General features: G+C 43.4%; 1 protein-coding gene across 3 annotated transcripts in view; it reads right to left on the bottom strand.

The window, feature by feature from the left end:
• Positions 1-9344: 9344 nt before the first annotated feature.
• sgsm2 (small G protein signaling modulator 2) overlaps positions 9345-22391 on the bottom strand; it is a 93235-nt gene continuing 80188 nt past the window's right edge. For all 3 annotated transcript variants that reach the window (XM_085370456.1, XM_085370454.1, XM_085370455.1), the window contains 12 exons: positions 20027-20201; positions 19412-19476; positions 18433-18578; positions 15958-16086; positions 15703-15885; positions 14215-14601; positions 13909-14033; positions 10464-10546; positions 10160-10269; positions 9980-10076; positions 9698-9865; positions 9345-9433 (listed from right to left, as the gene is read on the bottom strand). In XM_085370456.1, the coding sequence (XP_085226582.1) occupies positions 9345-9433; positions 9698-9865; positions 9980-10076; positions 10160-10269; positions 10464-10546; positions 13909-14033; positions 14215-14601; positions 15703-15885; positions 15958-16086; positions 18433-18578; positions 19412-19476; positions 20027-20201 (1757 nt within the window). The remainder of the gene's footprint in view (positions 9434-9697; positions 9866-9979; positions 10077-10159; positions 10270-10463; positions 10547-13908; positions 14034-14214; positions 14602-15702; positions 15886-15957; positions 16087-18432; positions 18579-19411; positions 19477-20026; positions 20202-22391) is intronic.

Genomic DNA, 22391 nt, shown 5'->3' with positions numbered 1-22391 from the left:
TATTGCAGCCATCGAATATTTCTGACAGTATGCTACTGAGGGCAGCTAACATAAGAGTTATGAGTTATAAGATATAATCTAAGTCGTAACATTGCTGTATGGAGCTGCAGATTTGGTTGCAGGTTAACATAGCTGGACTGGCCATCGGGCATACCGGGCATATGCCCGGTGACTTTTTTGTAATGGCATGAACAATGAGAGGTGGTGGATTGGCCAGATGCAGGCCGATGTGTAAAAATAACTCAGTTGTTTGGTGGTGGCTATGGCGGGGCTTCCACAGAGGCCAGCAGGTGTATGAGGGAAGGGGAGGCAGGAGGAGAGCCCCGAGGCAGCCGCCGGTCCGAGTGTCAGGTGAACTGAACTTCAGGTAAGAAGTTATGACCTGCAGTCTATCTGGGTCAGATATGAACCAAGTTTAGGTGGAGTTTATTTTAGTTGTGCTGACTTTTTACTGTCAGTTGCAATAACTCGTACTGCGTTCTAGCCAGCTTGACGGAGTTTTTATACAGCTGGGTGGTGCTATGATGCAGAGGTGGGACCAAGTCATTGTTTTGCAAGTCTCAAGTCTCAAGTCAAGTCTCAAGTAATGTCAGGCAAGTCAGAGTCGAGTCTCAAGTCACTGGTGTAAAAGTCCGAGTCAAGTCACAAGTCTGAAATTTTGAATTTCAAGTCCTTTCGAGTCTTTAAAAAAAACAAAACGAAAAAATAATGTTGCAGTTATGCTAAATGTAAATATTAGACCATGTAATTTTAAAAGCTGTGTTTTTCTCAACACATGACAAAATAGTGAACTTAGAAAATATACACAAATTGTGAAATTGCACCTCTTTAAAATGCAGCTCAATTAAACCTAGCTCCTAGAATAATTTTCACCGACAGTTCTGAGATAAGCTGCATGTTATTCTTGGATGCGGTTGTAGGACCGGCTTTAAAATCGCATGACAAAAATATCATACACATTAAAAAAAAACTGTATCACCAACGTAGCCTGGACAACATTTGCTAGTTAGATGAAGTCAGCTATCTCATTGTAGCACATTTATATGCATATTTATAATTATATGGTTCTTGGAGTGAGTGCACACACTCATGAAGTTTAGTAACTTCAGGTCACTGCAACAAGCCCAGGTACAGTTTACCGACGGATGGGTGCAGGACCTTGAAATGCACCGTGTAGAACGAAAGACCATCGTACGTATCATAAGTTTACCAGTCTCACAAATCGTCGTCATAAATACACATTCGTTAACAGTTTATTAATAGGACCTTTGAGCTCAATGGTAATTAATTAGCAGTGGAAATAATTTCTGGTACCCATCACAGAAATGTAGCAGTGACAATAATACTGTATGCTGTAATCGTACTGGGCAATTAGTGATACAAAAAACCTGTTTTATCCTGTGAATAAAAGTATAGTTTTTGTCAATGTACCATAATAACAGAGGCGAAACGCAATATTGTGTCAGGACAATTCACTATTTATGCACAATAAACAAAGGAGCATAGCGCCACAATTTCTGTTCAGCGCCAGACTTGCTTGTAACCTATATCACCAGTTATGTTGTGAAAATGACGCATTAACTACAACAGCAGACTGACCTTTGTGTAAATGCTTGGAGCAGACTAACCTGTGAGCTGGAGGGTTCTGGGACGTTATATTTGATCTTTGAATGGCTGCAATCCAGTCGCCTCTTTGTTACTTCGGAAACATGGCTTGAACAATTTCTCTTCAACGACGTAATCCGATAACAACCGATCTCTTTACCCGTCGGCTTCCCGTGGCTGTCATGCGACCGGCTATTGCAGTTAATAATACAACAGCTTCTTGACATTTTTGTGTTTCTTTTTATCGCTGTGTAACAGATTTCAATTGAAAGCCTGCGTGCGCTAGTACCGCTTGCCACGAGTTCCCAGAATCCTTTGCGGTTCTACCCCTGAATGACGTCACATTTTCAATCTCTATATAATATGCATGTTAAATTTTATATTTGGGGTGAAATATCAAGTCTTTTCAAGTAAACCGGTTCAAGTCCAATTCAAGTCCCAGGTCATTGGTGTAAAAGTCCAAGTCAAGTCACAAGTCTTACAACATTTTTTCAAGTCAAGTCTAAAGTCATAAAATTAATGACTCGAGTCCAAGTCATGTGACTCGAGTCCACACCTCTGCTATGATGTTACTGATAGTGAACTTTATTTTATTCATAAGGTTAGTTAGTAGAGTTTCCAACGGCTCCTTAAAAAATGGAATGGTCCCTCATTCAGAGAAAATATTACACGTTTGGTGTTGAGCTGAGAAGAGACGCAGTTTGTCCCGGACTTTAGCTATAATGAAAAAAAGGCACAAAGCTGGAGTTATTCTGTCGTTACGCTGCACAGCTGCCTCTTCTTCTCTCATTCTCTCCTCTCCTGTTGCTACTTCAATCATGAAACTGATCAATGATCAGCTGATCAGCTTTTCTCTCTTGTTTGTTTATCGCCCACTTTGTGCCAGAAAGAGGAAACCAGCGGAGGTCGCATTAAACAACAGCAGCACGTTCAAGCTTGATCAGCTGCTGTTAGAATTTATTTAATATTAATTTCTAGTATCAGCTGATGTTTGCTGGAGCCACAGCTGTAAAGCTGCTGGTCAGGATGGTTTGGTTATGTGGTGAGAGGGAAACATGAAGATGAAACCAGGAGATGTCCTTACTGAATCATCAGAGCTGAACAGGTGATGGAGAAACAGGTTTACCTTTTAGGTGACATGAATGAGCTGAAGGGAAGTTATGAACTGTTTCTGAGAGACAAATAACCCCAGGATCCTTTTTTATGTAGCTGACAGCTGGTAACTGTGCAGGGGCGGGTCTAGCAAAGTGTTGCCAGGGGGCCAGGTAGGGCATTAACAGGGAAAGGGGGGCACAAAGAAATACTTTTCTTTCTTATTCTCATTTAAAATGTCTCACTTTTATTAAATAATTATCTGAATCTTACAACCAAAGTTTTTATCTGACGTAAAATGTATAGAAATCATACATATACCAACAAGACTGTGTACATATGGAAAAGATATATATAAATCTTATAAAGTTTGTATCTGTCTTGTGTGAAACTTGTATGAAAAGCATACAAGAGTAAAAGCAGATATAAGATCCCTTGAAAAATTATATAATGAAACTTGTATGTTTTGGATACTTACTAAAACAATGTATGAAAGTAATGAGAAAGTGGCCACTTTCATGAGTAAATCATGTAAGCCTTATATGATTTACTCATGAAAGTGGCCACTTTCATGAGTTAAGTCATATAAGTTTTTACTATTTCTTTTCCATATGGGACTGTCACAACAGCATTTGTTTTCATTCAAAGGCTTTATGGCTTTAATACCTGGGGGGCCGGTCTGTAGTCAAAATGCCCGATTTTCTGTCCCAGTCCAGCCCTGCAGGTTAATACTGGCAGTGTCACCATGCCAGCTGACTGTATTTCATCATCAGCCAGTGCTGTTCTTTATCAATATTACCAAAGTTTACCATAAGGCAGCATAGAAAGTATTTACTTGCTTTCAGGTTTTATTCAAATGTTAGTCTTTTCAGTTGTTTCCCCACTTTTTTCCTGTTTCAAAATCAAACACCAGTTTGTGAGAAGATTATCTTCTTTTTTTAACAGGCAGATAAAGTTTTGCATTGGCTAATTTGTCAATTGTTTGTTACAAATGTTCGTATTTTAATATTCAAAAATGTTTTTGCCCAAAACATATGTGCACTATATGTCAGTAAAAATACTATGCAAATATTGCTGTCCTTGACTGCTGAGTAAACACTGACTGATTGTATCTCTTGTACTTTATCAACGCAGTATCTAAAAACTTTGCACCGTAGTGGTTAAAATCTCCTTCTAATAAGAGTTAAAAGTGCATTCGGTTATTAGGTTTATAGGATTATTGAATTATGGTTAATGGTTAGTAGAATTTTTTTTTTAAACATTATCTGCCAATTACATCTGCCACCCTTCTCCAAATCTGTGCCCCTACCTGGCCCCCCCAACAAAAATTTTCTAGACACGCCACTGCCTCCGTTTGCGAGGTGCGCCTGCTGCTCAGGGAGGCGGGGGCGGGGGATTCTCTGGCTGGCTGGAGCAGCGTCTAATAACCAACTTGCAAAATAAAACAATTTAAAAAAACCCCAACAAACACAAAAACACCAGACATCATGATACAGACTTATAATTTGCACCGATGTTTTTTCGAAATTCTGTACGTGAAAAGTGAGCGCGAGAGCCCTCGGTGCGCCTGCGCGCTGCTGAAGTCAAAGTAAACTTTATTGTCATCTCCGCTACTTACAGCCCAGCATATAGAGAGACGAGACGACGAGGCTCCAGCTACAGCAGTGCAAGTAAACAAAAAACAAATATAAGAAGAGTAAGAAAATAAATATACACTTTAGGACCAGGGGTAAAGGATCAATAACAATTTAAAATTTATAATTTGATGATTTAAAGTCTCACACACAACCCGTCGAAAGGGGAGGGGCCAGCTGCTTCCAGATAGAGCACATTTCATTCATAATGTTGTAAATCCAAGCCCATTATGGATTCATGATTTGAATCCTGGGTTGTGTGAAATCCCAGAAATACACCTTAGACAAAGTGAATCTTGAACTAAGGTGTAGGTGTGTTAGATCATGTTGTGGTGATCCTCGGGTTGGGGGATGATTGTTCATACTGGAGTGCAAAATTCAAACCAGTGGAAGATGGACAAGAAAAGTTCAAAGCCATCAGGTGCTCAGTTTAGAAAAAAAGAGAAAAAACAAGCAGAAACGAGCAAAAGATGCAGGTAAGCAGATGTGTGATTGGATAATGGCAGCTCATCCTGAAACTATCAGAATCAGAAAACTTTATTAATCTCTAAGGAAATTATGTGCGTTACAGTTGCTCCAAGAAGAAATGGTAAAAATAGCAACAGTAACAGACTAAACTCCAAACAATACATTATGTTACAGATTTTAATATTAAGAAGGTGTGTTCGCTCAGGGCGCCAAACAGGCTAGGACTGCCACTGCTGCTGAGAAGGTGATTGGCTGCAGACTCCCATCTCTGCAGGACCTGTACACCTCCAGGACACTGGGGCGTGCAGCTCGGATCTCAGCTGACCCTTCTCACCCTGGACACAGTCTGTTTGACCTGCTCCCCTCAGGCAGGAGGCTCCGGTCCATTCGCACCAGAACCTCTCGCCATAAGAACAGTTTCTTCCCCTCTGCTGTTGGACTCATGAACAATAACCGTATGACTGTTCCCACCACTAACACATGACCCTACGCTGTGTTCACTGCATCATTCCATGTTTGCACTGATCACCACCTGCACTCATGTATATATCATGTATATATCTATCTACTATATATCTAATTCTTATTTTTATGTTTATTTACAGTCTGACAGTATGTTTGCACTAAGTACCGCAGCATTTTCCTAATGTTGTAAACCTGCTCAACATTTGGCAATAAAACTCTTTCTGATTCTTAAAATCATGTTTTCCCTCTGATGAATCTGATTAAATTCCGATAAAAATATTCAGTACTTACTTTTAAAAGTTTACTCTTCGGCCGCTCCGCTTCCACCGTTTTTTTCGGCAAAATTATCCACACCCACCGCCGCGCTATGCATTCTGGGATATGTTGGGTCACGAAGTCTACACCGCCACATCCTTAAAATTCAGGGAAATGAAGGACACATTTGAAGGCCGCATTTTGAGCAGCCTTCAAATTGGGACAGCCTTCGTCGTGTCAATCGGCCTTAAAATGCGGCCTTTAAGGCTGCAGACCCTGAATTGGGATACAGCCATAATGATCTTGATAGTTGAGCTCAACAGGAGCTCAACCTGCGTCCGTTACAGATGAACAGCAGCCAGAATTGTTTTGTCCTACAGTGGCCACCGTAGCTAGGATTATGCGCTCGAGTTTGGAGGGGTGAGAAAACAGGTTGACTGCAATCTCCTGACAGCTAGTGAGTAACTTTTACACACAGAGCCTTTGTTTGCAATCCAGTTAAATATATCAGCTTCATCGTGTAATCTTACCGACAGCTAATGTTTTGTGTTCCTGACAAAATACATTTATTGTGTTTGACTCTCTGAACTATTAAAGCTACTAGAAAACTTAACTGCTGGATGGCAGCCCACTTTATTTCTTTTCAAGGATGGGAAACGAGAATAAAATGCTGCCCCCTCGTGGTGAGGCGGTCACGGTGTATTTTTTGCAGAGCAAAAGGTGTTTTTAACCTTAAGGCAGTGTAGACGTTATTAAAAGTGTCCACACGTTAGCAAGAAAAGCATAAAGGAAGGAGAGCAGGCGGGTCATGAACAACTTCTTATTTAATAATACATTACATTCAAGGCAAATGATACACCCTTACCAATACATATTCAGCAATGCAATCGTTGGCTCCCTACATAAATAGAAATTTGAAATCTCAAAGTCAGTGCACAACATTAAGAGAGAACACTTAACAGTCAATCTGTAACATGGTCTGCACACATTCTGCATTTCTGCACAGTACACACCTCTGGCTAGTGCTGCTAAAACCAACATAAAAATAGATCTCAAAATAAGTTATATGTGTATTTGTATATATGTTGTGTCTGTCTTCATAGAAATATTGGGCTTTTGGTTCATATGTACAGCAGTATAGACTTTGATGGGTTTCTCAAATGACAGAAATTGCACAGTAGTGAAAGAATTCAAGAACACCATTTCCAAAAATATTTTACACAAATAGTAAACAGTCAGTCTTCAAGATGCAGTATGAAATTGCACGTTGTCGTCATGCCACAGAGGGGGCTGTTTCAAGGCTTTGGTACACAACGTCCTGATCGGAAGAAAAAGCACGGACCCGATTCCTCCTCCGAGCCTCCGCGGCGGCGGGGAGGAGGGGCCGTAGCGAGGTCCATCCAATGCCACGGCCTGTTCCTGGGATCAAACTAGCAATCGGAGAGCAGGATGACTACAGTACACGTTAGGATCGGGGAAGACTCTTGGCACTTGAATCACAGGTGCAGGTCCGTGTCGGACGACCGATCGTACGCGGTCGCGATGGACGGTTTAAGGAGCGATAAAGGGTCACACTGAGAAGAAGGGAGAGCAGGGAGGGTGTCAAAAAAGCATCCGACTCCCTTCAGATACAAACGTGAATGTGCTGTTACTCTGAAGCCAACACCAACACACTGTAATACTGATCCACTGAACACTAGTGATGGCATTAAAAGCAGCTTCTTTCAGATTTCTGTTGTTTTTTCTCTAAACCTGGGACTGTAAAGACAAACCCAGTCCGAGTCTCAGAGGCTGGACTTCGGCTTCACAGGGACAATTGCAACCACTTCTCTGGACAGTTGAACAGTCTTCGTGGTGCCTTCAGGTCAGCGTGCATGTTTCAAAGGAAATTACTGAAAGGATGGTCTATGTTTCCCGAGAATATTCTTTGCTGCGAAAAGTCAAACAAGCACTGACCACATCCTGCATCCTCGTGTCTCGCGTTCTATCCCATATACTCCATCTGGTTTGTTTTTTCCCAGGGAATGCCTAATAATGTGTGCTTCTATTTCCTGCAGCTTCACCAAATGTCAACATTTCAACACAGATCGATCTGAAACGGACGTTTTCTATGAAGTTAAATGGATTTACTTGTAGCTGGTTATTGGAGCTTTCACACTATAGTTCAGCTCTGTTGTGTGATAGTTAAGGATCATACAAATTTAAATGTTAATCAAAGATTATCTGAAATAATTATACTCCAGGAAGTATATCACAAAATTAGCTCAACTACTTGTTGTCTCAGTGTGATTTAATAGCAAGGCAAAGACCCTTTGAGATTAGCGAGAGATCCCAACAATCAGACAAGAACTTCCTTTTAAGTCTCGGGGACGGGGAACCAAGAAAGGTACATGTTTGTGACTAACTGTTAAATACTGTTTTTAAACAGCTGGAAAAAGCTGTAAGTTATGAACAAACAGCACTACAACACTAACTCGAGTCTATGATCTTATTGTGACGTCTGCTAAACTACAGCCAGCTGTTTGAGGTTTCCTTCAAGGAAGTGATTTTCATTCTTTTCATAAAAATATCCAAACACTGCTAGATAAATCAGTTTTTAAATTGTAATTCAACTAATCCTAATTAGATCAGTTTGTCTTCTTAGTCTGCTTTTGAAAACTCAGTCAGTCTTTGTAGGCTCAGCGAAGCCAGAAATAGCATGTTTGGTATTTTGTAATGACCCCGACACGTAAAGTCGTTTCCTAGTGTTTCAAGTGTCGCTGGATTCTTCACCACCTTTCTCCTGCTCACCTTGGATGTAGGTGACGTTGTGCCGGAAACCTTTGGCTCTCTGAAATTGATGAGCAGCCACAAAAAGAGCTAAAAACTATTTAAACTCAAGGTGAAACTGATCGAGATAAGTTGAGGTGCAGCTCTCAAACGTAGCTGTGGCCCTTTTAAAATTGCGAGGATAAGGAGGAAGGCTCGTGTGCTTGCGTTTCCTGTTGTGCTCTGGGAGTAAACATGCTTCAAACACTGACCGACATGTTCAGAAAAGCTGGCTGCAATTCATCCTGAGTTCCTAAATGGTCTGGCCTCTCGCAGGCTCCTCCGGCCCCCACAGACTGTGGCGTGGCCTTCACAGGGACCGCGAAGGACCCGCTCACAACAAAGTGCAAGTAAGTACCTTGGGCTGTTACTGAAAAAGGCAACATTTGTGTCATAATGACTTTGTGGACAAAAAGAAAAGAGGGGGTAAAAACACAAATGCTTGTAGAAAACACTCATGAAAAGGTCGTTGGCACAGTCCATTTGGTCACTAATGAAAACGTCTTCGTGGCTAAGTCTTCTGCTGTGTGTACATCCTGCACTCTAGTGGCCACAGATGGCACTGCATGGACAAACACAAACACTGAGAGCCTCAACTTTCCTGACAGCCATCCAACATGTTCTGTCTCAGAGTCGAGGAAAAGAGTGCGACTTTAGAAAACCGAGTTGTGACAGTGTGTGTGTGTGTGTGTGTGTGTTTCATGCACGCACGCAAACTCTGTCGGACTGGGGAAACTCAAGAATGCGTTCACAGTGTGATCAAACTCACAAGCATGCAGACAAATCCACATGTCCGAACAGGTACCATGGGCATTCCACGTGAAGGGCAATGTAAACAGATCGGGCCGAGCTCCAACAGCCGCCCCATTCCCGGGGCCTTCACCTGGAGAAAAGGGACGCCTCGACCACCCGGCTGTGGCCTGGGTAAGTGGAGGCAGGAAGTGCTCTAGTTTCCAGCAGGGTCAGACACTCTCCCTCCGCATCCTCCCATTCCTCTTTCTGCCTTCTTCATCACAGTTACTTGTTGTCCATCAGAGACTGGACTTTGTGCACCAGCTCACGTGCTACCTTCAGGATATGCTGGACATCGTGCCGCTCAGCCATTTCTGTGGATCAGACAGGCTGTTAGAGAGACCGCTACCAATATGGAAATACAGCACAGTTTGTAGATTTCAGCAGCTAACTGATGAGCCCTGAAATGAGTTTGAACTATGTGTGTGTTTGTGAGGAAGCCAGATTATCTAAGAAACCCACACAGGTACAGGGAGAACATGGCAGCGCTAACGGCCACGCTGCAGATTCTTCACTGACACTGAAGCTTTCTACTCACTGTTCAGACCTCAGAGCACTGGTATGAATGTGCGTCCTACCATTAAAGAATTTAATGATGTCGGTGAAGTCCATGTTGTTGTCCACGATGATCTCACGGTAAACTGTGACCAGCGCCAAGGCCAGGAAGAGGACAAAGTGCTGCGAGGAAATCCTGGGAGCCACCCAGATCACCTCCCACACCGCAAACACGTCGTCGTACAGCAGCTCTGCACACAGCACATTCCTGTAATCTGCATTTCTAAAGAGCGCTTCTCAACATGCACACTTTGTCTGCGCTCGGAAAACAGAAACGTCACGTGAGAGGAGGATGGCGTGTTCACCTCTCTTGAAGTCCAACAGGAACCACCGGTAACAGAAGTAGAAGTGAGTGTAATCGCCGTTCTGCTGCATCAGCTCGAACAGCTCCGAGTCCAGGATCTGCCATCACACAGAACAGCAGCAGCTGTTAGCTGGAGCGTCTCTCGCTCTCTGATACTCACTCTATGAATATCATCCATCACCTGGATCAGTGACCTCATGTTGGCAAAGTGCGAGTCCATGGCTCCACCATTAGGGAAGTTCTGACTCATCCTCTTCATCAGCTGAGTGAAACAGCTGTACGCCAGGCACTCTGACACACACACAGTTAACGATCATTTATTGAATATTTGTTCTGGAATAAATACTGTCGCAGAAATGAAAGCAAGCGTTCTGCTGCTGCTGCACATGTGTTTACTGGCTAAACGGACAAATGCTTTTTAGCTTCTCATTGTTAGGCAGGGCTTTGATCTGTGAGCTCACAGTAATTCAGTTCATTTCTCTCACCATCATCCAGGATGACCATGAGCGGAGCGAGGAGGTCACACATGCCCTGAACGTAGCCCATCTCTAAATGCTCCCACACATAGCTGCCAGGAAGAGAGAGGCACAAGAGAGACAGACTAAAGAGAGAGCACACACATCGGTAGCTGTTGTGAATGTTGGTGATTCGTTCTCCACAAATAAAACGCTAGAAACTGGAAATAACACAAACAGGCTGGAGATAAAACCTGCTTCTTCTCACTCTGTAAAATACTCGCCTCCACCTTCTGCACCTACTCATCACTGCACAAGTAATCATTAGGGGTGCAACGATACAGTGCTTTCGGTTCGGTACGCATATGTATCGAACAATACAACAGTTTTAATTTATTTTATCAACTTTCCTTCTGACGATGCTGTCTGTGTTGAGCGCTCAGTGGATCTGCGCTCGACAGTGCAGCCTAGGCGGAGTAGTCGAATGCAGATTCACTGAGCGCAGGGCAAGCTAGCTAGACAGAAGTTAAGCTCTCCTTGCAACATGGCAAACTGAACCTCCCCCACCCTCATTCAGATCTGGCGTTTGGAACCATTTTGGTTTTCATGTGACGTATGACCCTGAAGGTAAGCGCGTCATGGACTAAAGTAAAACAGTATGTTGGATGTGCCACGCAATGCTCAGTTCCATTGGTGGGAAATAGTGCGTTAGCGCAGCTACGGGGCGATCCGCGGTAGCTCGTTAACGGAGATTTGCCGTGTTGTGGCGTTAACATCATTTCAGATTAACGCTGACAGCACTAGTGGGAACACAATGAATATGACTGCACATTTACTCCGACATCATCCTAGTGCAAAGACAAGTGGAAGCAGACAAAAACAACAAGCACGCATGCTACAAACTTTACCCGAGTCATTTAGACAGCTGTTAGCACAGGATTCTCCTTATGGGGACCTGATATGTTTAATATGCTGCTGAGAATATAGCCCAGAAGAAGCGTATAGTAGAGCTTTTATTTTGAAAGAGACATTTCTCTGTAATAAACTCTCTTTTCCAAAGATGAGTGATTCCTCCATCAGATAGATTTATTATTTTATTACTTTGTTGTTTCAGCAACATTAAATTTAAAAGCTGTACTTTTGAGTTAAAATATATATTTATAATTTTAATAAATGACAAATTAAAAAGGTATGAACATTTTTTTTGTATCGAAAAAATATCGAACCGTGAATTTTGTGCATCGTTGCACCCCTAGTAATCATCTAATCATCATCTAATACTCCTGTACATACAGTATTCAGCAAAAAGTGAAGAGAGTAGCCAAACCCTCAGAGTACGTCTCAGATCTACAGCTCTGCAGATCTGCAGTCAGCTCACTGCTTTACTATCTTCCTACCCAGTCTGACAAATAAGCAGCTCCTCTGCAGATGATCAGCTGTTTTACAACTACTCACAAGAATTTTTGAGGTCTATAATTGATGGCTTTTTAAATAACGGCTTAATTAATTCCACCTTAAAGGCCTGTCTTACATAGCCCTGGCTGCATGATGCCATTTAGCACTGAGGTCCATAAAGCAGACTTGGGTATCAAACACGGGTTAGTACTGAGCTGTCTGTCACTGGAACGTGTGAAAGCTGCGGACAGGCAGAGCATCGCTTCACCAGGAAGCAAGAACAGATGTGTTTATGAGAACCCTTCATCGCACCTGACCCTGGATCAGTTTTACAGCCTTCTTACTAGAGCTGGGCGATAGAACGATAACGATATGTATCGCGATATAACTTTTACTCGATAGAGAAATTAAGCTATCGCGATAGACCTCGCCGCTCTTGTCCTCAAAGAAAAAAAAAAAAAAAAAAAAAAAAAGGTCAGCCAATCCAAATGAAGTAGCGCAGAGCCGAACCAATCACAGCCGCAGCGTCACGTCACGTGACTTGTTACGTACAGCACAAGTGCCAAGCCGCACGTGTGTTTGTTTGGGAAGCAGCCAGCGCATAATGGAGGAAATGAGTGTGCCGACTAGAAAAATCAACCGAGCGTGACCGAAGAGAAAACAGATGATGGTTCCAACGCCGGAGAGATTGTCGAACGGAAGAGCCATAGAAGCTCCGTAGTGTGAAGGTATTTCGGCTATTTCAAGTCTGACAAAAACAGAGTAGCGTGCACTGTAAATTGTGCCGAAAGCAAGTCTGGAAATACAATAAACTGGTGCATGCGTCACACTGTGCGCCACGTTATTGTTTCGGTGAAATGAATTTCTACAATACTGTTAATTCTACTCTCTGCAGTGTTTAAATGCTTACATATACACACAGTTACTGTCCCTCCACACATACGACTCGGTTCTGCTTCTATGCCGCAGCTTTGTTTACTTTTTCCCACCGAGGCTTCTAGACTTCTGATTGGCCAACATTTCTGCACGGTTAGGAATCTAGCGCCACCTGCTGCTTTGGCATGTTCATAGCAGCGTTTTCCTTCATTTCTGCCTTTATGTGTGGACGGGATTATTTTTAAAACGAAAACTGAAAATCTCCGTTTTCAAAAATACCCGTGTACGTGTGGACGTAGCCTCAGTCTCTGACTGGAAGCGCTAATTCGTCATTCGGCTTTTGTCAGACTAAAGTAACTGTTAAAACTGTTTGAAAAGCTCAGCTATACAACAAGGAGAGATTGAGAATTTCCTTTTAGTTCTCAGTTTATTTGATATTGACAAAAGTTAGTCAGTTTTGTCTGTTATTCTGTAAAACAAACTAAGATTTATTTTTAGAATTAATATTTTGTTTCTAAGTGGAATTGACAATTTAGTCTGTTTCGTTTGTTCTATTTTGAAACTTAAACGCTTTAGCGGCTGCCTTTTGTGTAGTTTGCAATATTTGCCTTTATTTATCTGAAAAAGTCTCATGTTCCTTAAGTACATCTACCCTGTTGAACTTATTATGGGAAATAAATATTTAAAAACAAGCTGCTGATTATTTCACATTTTACTTGTGAGCAACAGCACATTTAAATCTTACAAATATAGTTATTTGGCTGATATCGTGATAGATATCGTTATCGCCTGAAATGAAAAAAACATATCGTGATATGAAAAAATCTCATATCGCCCAGCTCTACTTCTTACTAACAGAGACCTTACCCAGTGCCTGCGATGCCACACCAGTGAAACCACAGAGCGATACAGATGCATTTCTTTGATATTCAACAGTAGCAGCTGTTAGTGAAGGCTGACTGAAACTATTTACAGGAAGTGGATTTGATTTTGTTTACAGCAAAAGAAACCAACCTGTTCTGGTTTTATGCGACTACCTGACTCTGGTCATTTCAAACCCAGCATCACATGACACGTCAAGTAAAACAGGTTTGTCTTTCTGCTGGAAAGCTTCACATTGCAGTTTCATTTTTTCACTCAGTGATTTGAATCATCGTCATAAAACAACAGGAGGATCTTCTTCCGTCTTCAGGTCTTTCTCTACCTGCACATGATGTTGCGGAGTTTCTCCAGGTTGCTCGTGGTGAAATAATAGTAGTTGCGATCGCAGCGCTGGACATCTTTGTCTATTCTGTGGAGGTTGAGGGCGACCGTGTCCAACAACTCGATCTGCAAAATGAAAAATAGTTTTCTGCTGTGTGGAATCTGCTCAGTGTTACTGCACAGTGTGTCCATCAAACACAGACTGTAGGGTGGTGTCACTCTTCAAGCACTTTGTTCTGATCATGTGGCATCAATGCAAAAAACAAGCCCCATAAACGGACATAATGTATGCACACACTGTACGTACTGTATAAGAAGAGAGCGATGGTGACGTCCCCTCAGCAGCTGCTCCACTGGTCACCAGTTTGTCCAGCTGACTGCACAGCCTGTCTTCTGTCAGAGAGTCCCGGCACCCCGCCAGCTCACTGGGAGTCCTGCCGTCCTCCGCGCCCCCACCCTCCTCCTCTGTGCTCTGACCGTCATCGATACTAGACAGGATCTGGGAGTGAGCAGAGGTCACAGAGTAGTTTCTAGAGGAGGGGAGCCCTGAGTCGGGGGAATCGAATTCTACCAGAGGACGCTCTTCTTGTGGGAGGGCCACGGGGGGCACCAGGTTGGTCATTGTGGGAGTGCTGTCCTCTCCGCTGGGGGTCTCCTGGCTTCCTGCATCCTGCTCATCTACAGACATGAACACCTGAAAAGGGGGCGGAGGAATCAGAAGGCACGATGTGCCAAATTACAACAACAGAAGCCTCGAGGTGCTTTATGCAATATAATGTGTGATTACGTAAATCCCAAAAGGTTGGTTCTGTTCACCTGGACGTTCTCAGTGGGAGAAACGTTTCATCGCTCATAAACAGGACGTTTGCACAATGAAACTAGTACCACTGAGGGAACGATGGGCTGCGAGGTCAGGTGAGTGCAGCCCTTCCCCAACTCTCTGTGAACAGTACCTATGATCACATCACAGCCCACTGTTCCTGCAGTCGGCTGGTTTCTCCCACTGACAACGCAGATTCAGCCTTTTGGGATTTCCTGACTGGACGACTGAGCATGCATATAAACCTAACTATGCATGTGATTCTTTGAGGTGGGGGCGCGGCTGCGTTGTCTCACCTCTGCTACATCGACTCACTGACTGATCTTTCAGCCGTCTTTGTGCGGCTGCTGCGTTTTGCAGCATTGTTATCAGATCATCTGTCAAACACTGTTGCTGTTATTTGACTAACAGCTTGTGCGAGACGTCTGCAGCCTACTTTTGTAGAGTGAAACTTATTTTGCTTGTTTGTTACTTCACACTGCTTTACAGAAACCATCAAAACAGCATCACAGCACTCACTGTCCAGGTGAACATTAATCATACTTCAGTCTGTTTGTGCCAGTTTAATCTCTTTAAAAACGAGTCGATACATCCGGATTTTTTACTGATTTCATCTTATGCAGAAACACTGAGATGTGCACTGTCTATAATTCAGCCACTAACATGTTTTATTGCTCCATCCGTGGAGGTTTTAGTTTGACGTCTTAATGCAAAACAACACAGGCTGAAATGAAAATATAACAGATAATAACAGAGCTCACGGTGCAGCGTCTGCATGCTGCTGATACCAAATGAAGTTCTGAGGATAATATAAAGCTCACCCAGACAACCCAACAAAGACTTTGGATATTGCTTGTATGAAGCTCACCTCATACAGCGGATATTCAGATTTTTAATAACGTTTAATAAACTCTCACCCCCCAACTTAATAAAGTGTATCACTGAGTGGATGCTATATTGCTCTGAGCCCTTCACCTCATTGCTGAGCGTGGAGTCTCTGTGGACGAGCCGCAGGACGTGGCTGTCGATGCTGCTGCCCGAGGAGAGCTTGGCAAAGATGGCCGACTGCATCTCCTTCTCCCGCTGCTTGACGATCACCTCGCAGGCCTTCCACTCCCGCATCACCTGCTGGTACCGCTCGCCGATCTTTGCATCGATCTTCACACAGGGTTTTACTAACTTCAGGGCAAATTCAAAGAGTGTGTGTGTGTGTGTGCACGTGCACTGTACCTTACTCATCTCCTTTTTGCTCATGCCAAACTTGTAGTGTCCCAGAAGGAAAGGCCACACCTCCTTTCTGATTTCGTGCTGCACTCCACCGTAATAAACCAGCCGGAGCAGCTCCAGCTCCTTGTAGTTCTGCACACACACACACACACACACACACACACACACACACACTGTCAGGAAGGTAGGCAAAAAAGAGGAAACATAATAGACAAGAAAAGGCCTGAGAGGAAGAGGAAGTGCATCAATAATGGAAGGAGTGAAAGAGTGATGGAGCTCCGTACGGGAGTAGACGTAGATTAGAGCGGAAGATAAACGACACAGATATGAATAGAGTGTAAATTAGTAATGATGACTTTGTTGGAGCTGATGAATGATTACGGCGGCTGCTTTAATAGCTGCGATGGTATCACACGGAGACTTCATTTCACTGAAACTCATTAACTTTTCATTAGAGCGAAGGAGAGAGTGGAGACAGCAGGAGCAGTGCACCATCCTCCACTTTCAATTAATATGCTCCATCAGCAGGTGGAATGATATATGAGTGCAGGATGAGGAAACCGAGGCTCACGAAGTTCAGCTTTGGCTTTGTGTTAATAACTGACTCTGTGCTTTACAAACACAACAGGTAATAATGCTGGTTTACAGCACCGTGCAGGAACACGCTGCTCTGAAACTGCTGCGTTTTAATGGTGGATCTCACACCGAGCACGGACACAGTCACACACTGGGGTCTGCAAACGCCAGCTTCAGACCGCTCTAACTGCACTACTCAGTTTCAGAGCTTTCTCCTCCTCCTGGCTCTGCTCAGAAGACACATGCAGCTTCACACATGCAGCTGGCTTAAGCAGAGCTAACATGGGATTTGAACTTAAATCCAATAAGTGAAAGACTTTTGCTTAGAAGAGCCTCACGTCTGTCCACGCAGGAGTGAAGGACTTTCAGCTGCAGTGATGAAAGGGTATCGCTGGGATCATTATAGTTAGCCTTTTGTCCTCGTCTCAGACTTCATAGCTTCTCGACCATGTTTGGTAAAAATCTTTCAGAACAGTTTAATATTTCATTAATTTATTTAAAAATCTATTTCCAGCTGTTAACAGTTTAATGACATCCAGTGCATTTGCTTGGGCTCTGTTTTTAGCTGAGGATTAAGCTGCGTTTGATGCTCTAGTAGCTGTTCGGGCTAGCAGGACAATGCGGGCGAGTCGATGTAGTCGTGTTCACGTCTGTTCAGGACACAAACACACTATTGTTCACTGAAAGGTGTCACTGCATACAGCTGTCATGTGTAACGGGGTGCATTCAGGAAAGAGTCAGCGCCGACAGGACTGTTCATCATATTGTTCCAGCTGTTTGTATCCTTTCCTGTTGTCTTCATAGCTTTTTAGCTTCTTATCTATTACTTGTTATTTGCACCTCTGAAGTTCACTGGGAGTTAGATAAAGCAGACCGTGCTTGAAGCTCTGGAATGTGTTACTGAGATCCCGGTGGGAGGAATTATTAGGGATTTTTTTCCATCGCTCAGGAGGTCGACCGGGTCAGCGGTTGAATCCCAAACTAACCCAGTCTGCATGTCTAAGTATCCTTGGGAAGGATGCATTAAACCGAGCCTGTGTGCAAATCACCACAGGCATTAGTAGGTTCTGGGTTTCCACAGAGCCCAACGCTCAGATTAAACAAAATGTAGATTCTAGGCAAGAAGTTTCATGAATTAGTAATCTGCAACTAAGAGCAACAAAGGTTTTATGATAGTTTACACAGTTATTCAGCTTGGCCTTTTTCATGCTTTATGCATCTGACTTGAGGAAGTACAGCCCACTGCGCCTGACGAGACACGATTTCCTTCCGTTCACATTCACACCCACAGGCACTCAAGAATCACCCGTTAACCCCACTAACTGCGTGTGTTTGGACTGTGGGAGGAGACACGAGCAGAACATGCAAACTCCGCACAGAAAGCCCCGGCACATGGTGGATTCAAACCTAGGACCTTCTTCTTCATGGCGGGCACTTTTTAAACCAATCAAGGGGCTGGTGTCAGGAACTATATGCACATGAACTGGACTTTTTCCTGTACTTGTCCCTGATAAATAAACTCCTAGTTAAGCATGAGTGCAGCTCCTCCCACGCAGTAACTCAGTTGTTTCTTATGCAGCACAGCAGATACGTCCTGTCATCCTTTGCTTTGCTTTGCTCCTCATTATTCTCTGAAGCAGCGTTTCTCACAGTGTGGATCAGATGACCTCACTATTACTGTAAATACAACTCACAGAGTGCCTGCACAGCACAAAACAGCCGTAACTTACTGTGTCTGTCAGTGCTGATCAATATCCCTGACAAGATGATGACTTGGCAATTTGCTGTGGTGTCTGGGTTTTAAATTTGCCATTGTGTGTGAGAGGTGGGGGGTGTCAGACTGAGGAGGGACGGGCAGTCTCGTTATGTTGCAGGGTCTGCAGGATTAATGGCTGCACCCACCTTGCAGTCTTTCTGGTACTTGCTCCACACCTCTTTGCTGAGGCCCCCGGATGCCTCGCAGGGTCTGTCTGGGGGGACGATGTTGTGGTTGACCAGAGCTGACAGGTGAGTCCGCACTGTGGACAGGTGTCGACAGTATGCCAGCCCTGAAGGGCACATGTGCACAACAGTAGGGTCAGGATGAGACGACGTTTAGCTCCAATCAGTCTTTGAAACAGATTTCATCGTTTTTTTCATATTTGCCACACGTGCATGTTTTATATCATCAAGCTAAGTTTTAAGATTAGGCATTAATAACCAGAGTAAATACAAAATGCAGTTTTGAAATGATCATTTCATTCATTAAGGGAAAAGTTATCCAAACTGTTTTTCATTTGGTGTTATATAAATAGAAGTGAACTGAGTTAGACCCACGAACTGATTGTGCCGCACAATCATGTGTTTGCAATAACCGGCAATGAGTCGTCATCACCGTGGACGAATCACTCATCTCTTCACACGAGGCCTTAAAGGTTTGAAAACTTAATGAATCATTTAAAACTGTGACTGAAACTTTTTGTCTAATGTAACATTGATGGTCTGAAACAAACGAAACCCTCGAAGAATATATAGAAAAATATGTAAAAGAATATGTAACCACATCAGATTTATTACATAAGAGATGCAGATGGTGCATAAGGACAAAAAGCAAGCGCAGAATTAGTTCAGGTAACTCAAAGGGTCGCACAGGTCAGCAGGTTCTCACACTGCTGCAATAAATCAACTTATTATGTGTGACACTAAATCTAATCTCGTATTTGTTACAGGCGGTATTTATGAATTCTTCATTACATCACAAACATACTGAATATATGAAACTGTTAATTTAAGATCACTGTAATTTCACTGAAATCTCCGTAAAGTCCAGGTGGAACATACGATACGAGGCTCTGGCCACAGATCACACTGGAAACAAAGCGCAAGAATAAAGTGTGCTTACATCCATAGAAGGCTCTGGAGACTATCTGCCGCTTCATGTTCTGGCAGAGCATCTTCAGAGGAATACTGGAGAAAACAAAAGAAATCATTTGTTATCGTCACACGTTTCCAGAAGATGGATCCGTCTCATCGATCTGTGCGTGCCTGTGGTTTCTCAGTGCACAGATAACCTGTGAAGATCCCCGTTCAGTACAATCTCTCACTGTGTTACAGCTAAGAAGCCACGGCCGTCTCAAATCGCTGGTACTTTTCTGTGTGTTCAGCTGATTATTTCCACAGACAGTAAAGCTCTGCTCTTGGCCCGTTCGTCCTACCTCATGTACACTGTGTATATCTTCAGTGTGGCATCACATCAACACTAAATAAATAAAGGCTTCAAGAATATTTTAATATTTAAACATCTCTTTTACTCTTGATGTGTACTGGTTTCACGTGGCTCTTAAATACAACAATATTTAACTATAGAATTAGAAACTTTGGTTAAATTCAATGTTTTCTTACATTTACAAGATGTGATTTTCTCAAATCTATACAATGTCTATACAACTCCTGTAAGCTAATGCAACGCTGCAGGTAGCTTAAACAAATCGAGTGCAGCTTCTGCTTTGATGCATACGTGTGAATATCTGACGGGTCGTGTATGCAGGTACAGCCAGACGCGTAGTCAAAGGACAGGTTGCTGCCAGCAGTGGAGCAGGACTGGCACAGGGACTCGTGAGTGGTGACTTCAGCCTGTTGCCATGACGACGGGCTGCCTCCAAAGCCCTGCGTGTCCATCATGTCCCCGTGGTCTAAGCCAGAGAAGGAAAACGAGAAGACAGAGAGGTTTCAGTGCTCGGAGACACTTTTCTTTTCCCGACACTCCTCTCCTACTGTGAAAGGCTAAGCCTTACATATTATGACATTAGTCCCTCAGCTCAACCATAAATACATCATCACAATATTAAGAAATGAGGAGATGGAGAGTTTTAGACTCGTGTTAAATATGAGAGCTCGAAAAACAAAGGAAACCAAAAGTGGAAGGGGATGGTTTTGGGAAGCGGGAACAGTGCCGTGGGACAAACAGGCTGAGAGGATGCCGGTTCAGTTCATTCAGAGAGGAGGCAAGAGAGACAGCGGAGCTCGGGACGATGCTCCAGATGAACGGGAGAGCAGAAGACAGGAGGAACTGACAGTAGAGAGGGCGAGGCTCACGCTCAGGCCGTGCAGGATGCATAAAACCAGAACAAGACAAGAGACGTCAAAAGAAATCCTCTCGAAACAACCAAAACAAATGGACACCAGGAACAGGGCACACACAGGGGAGGGAAGAAATCAGAAAACATTAACAAATGCTCTTCACCTTAATTCTTCAGGTTGGAGCTGATGACCTGTCATGAATATGAAGCTGTGCTTTGGTCGTTCGATAACCCCCCCCATAAAAAAGTCAGTTTCAGAACCGAAAAAAGCAAAAAAGCAAAGAGAAATTGTGCCGGAGCAAGACCGACATCGGCCCCTCCTGATTTACTTTGGGACTAGACGTGATCGACAACTGGTTTTGGGCTCAGTAACGCAACCCCGCTCACACCAGGACTCCACGTCTCAACTACTGCGGAACCCCACAGGACCATAATGAGAGGGGTGGAGGACGGGGCGAGGGGAGGGTGGGGTGGTGGGGTTAGTGAAGAATTACAGTGAACAGCATTGCAGCGAATGACTGCACGAACAGAGAAGAAGAAACTGGAGAGGAGAGAGAAATCAAAAACAAACAGAGGAGACTGTGAGAAAGTCCATCACAGATATGCAGAAACACACAGTCGTTCTCTAAAAGCAAACAGGCGCAGACATGCAAACACTGTCAAGCATGTCGCAAGTGACAAAAGAAAGAGCCAAAAGGAAACAGAGTGCAAAAAGAAAGAGCCACGACAGAGAAAACCCAACAGGACTCGGGCATGCTTCAACAGATAAACCCTTTTTTTTAACTCTAAGGAGCATCCCAGAATGCAAAGCAGCCCCTAGGGCTAGGCGAGGACACCTGGGAAAGTTTGGATCTGTGTTGAAACCTGCTGAAAGACATTTGCAGTGACTATAAAACAAGTCTGCTCATCAGACAGCGCGTTTCCTGTCTTTCACAGGTTTGTGTAAGAAGTGGATTTATCTGTGTCACTGAGCGCTGGAAAGATGGAGAGAAAACAGAAAGAGTGAAATCAGGAACAGAAGGCGGCGGGGAGAGGGTGTTATCGGCTGCTGCAGTATTAACCAGACGCGTGACCGCAGCGTGTTCTTAACGTCCAACTTCCAGCTAGAACAGAAACTACTTTCACTATTTAGAAGTGAATGCTGTGGTTTGAACAGATAACCTGAGATAAGCTGAGATGCTGCTGTATCCGACTCTACAAGTATCCTAAAAAAGCCCTGAGCTGCTCACTGTGCGGAGCTCCCCAGAAACTGTGTTGTCATAGCAATTTTTTAAATTACTCTTTTATTCTCATTTTGCTTACACAAAGTTAAAAAAGTCTGTTTAACTGAAAAATCCTTCGTGTGTTACCTCACCATATTACCAGCAGGGCAGCCACGTCTGAATGTTTACTGGGGAAAATGGTTTGACCACAACAAAAATCACTGACACTCTGTTTTGTTTCAAGACATTTTACAATGTAGCATTTTTAAACTTTTTAACAAAGAAGCGTGTCAGAGTACTTGTAACATAGTTACATTACGAACATTAGCTGCTTCACATTTTGATGAATACCTACAACTTAGCAGTGCTTCATAACCCTGCTGACGGCTCAGCTGCAGCAAAGAAGCCACAGCAGCTGAGTTCGAGCTGTCACTCTGAGGGACGTTAGCGAGCTTTTATTGGGTTGTGTAGTGGATATGCTACCATTGTCTAATGGATGTGTCATGAGGCAGTCACTACGGTCAGTCAGCTACACAAACTCTGGACCAAATAACCAACAGGCTAACTGCAAACAGGTGCACATTTTTGGAAGGTACTTTTC

Source organism: Diplotaxodon limnothrissa, linkage group LG14, assembly GCF_057381915.1.
Source record: "Diplotaxodon limnothrissa isolate DT_005_m linkage group LG14, D_limnothrissa_male_GT1.1, whole genome shotgun sequence".
Taxonomy (NCBI): Eukaryota; Metazoa; Chordata; class Actinopteri; order Cichliformes; family Cichlidae; genus Diplotaxodon; species Diplotaxodon limnothrissa.
The sequence above is the reverse complement of the archived record's forward strand: the minus strand, read 5'-3'. Positions and strand labels throughout refer to the sequence as shown.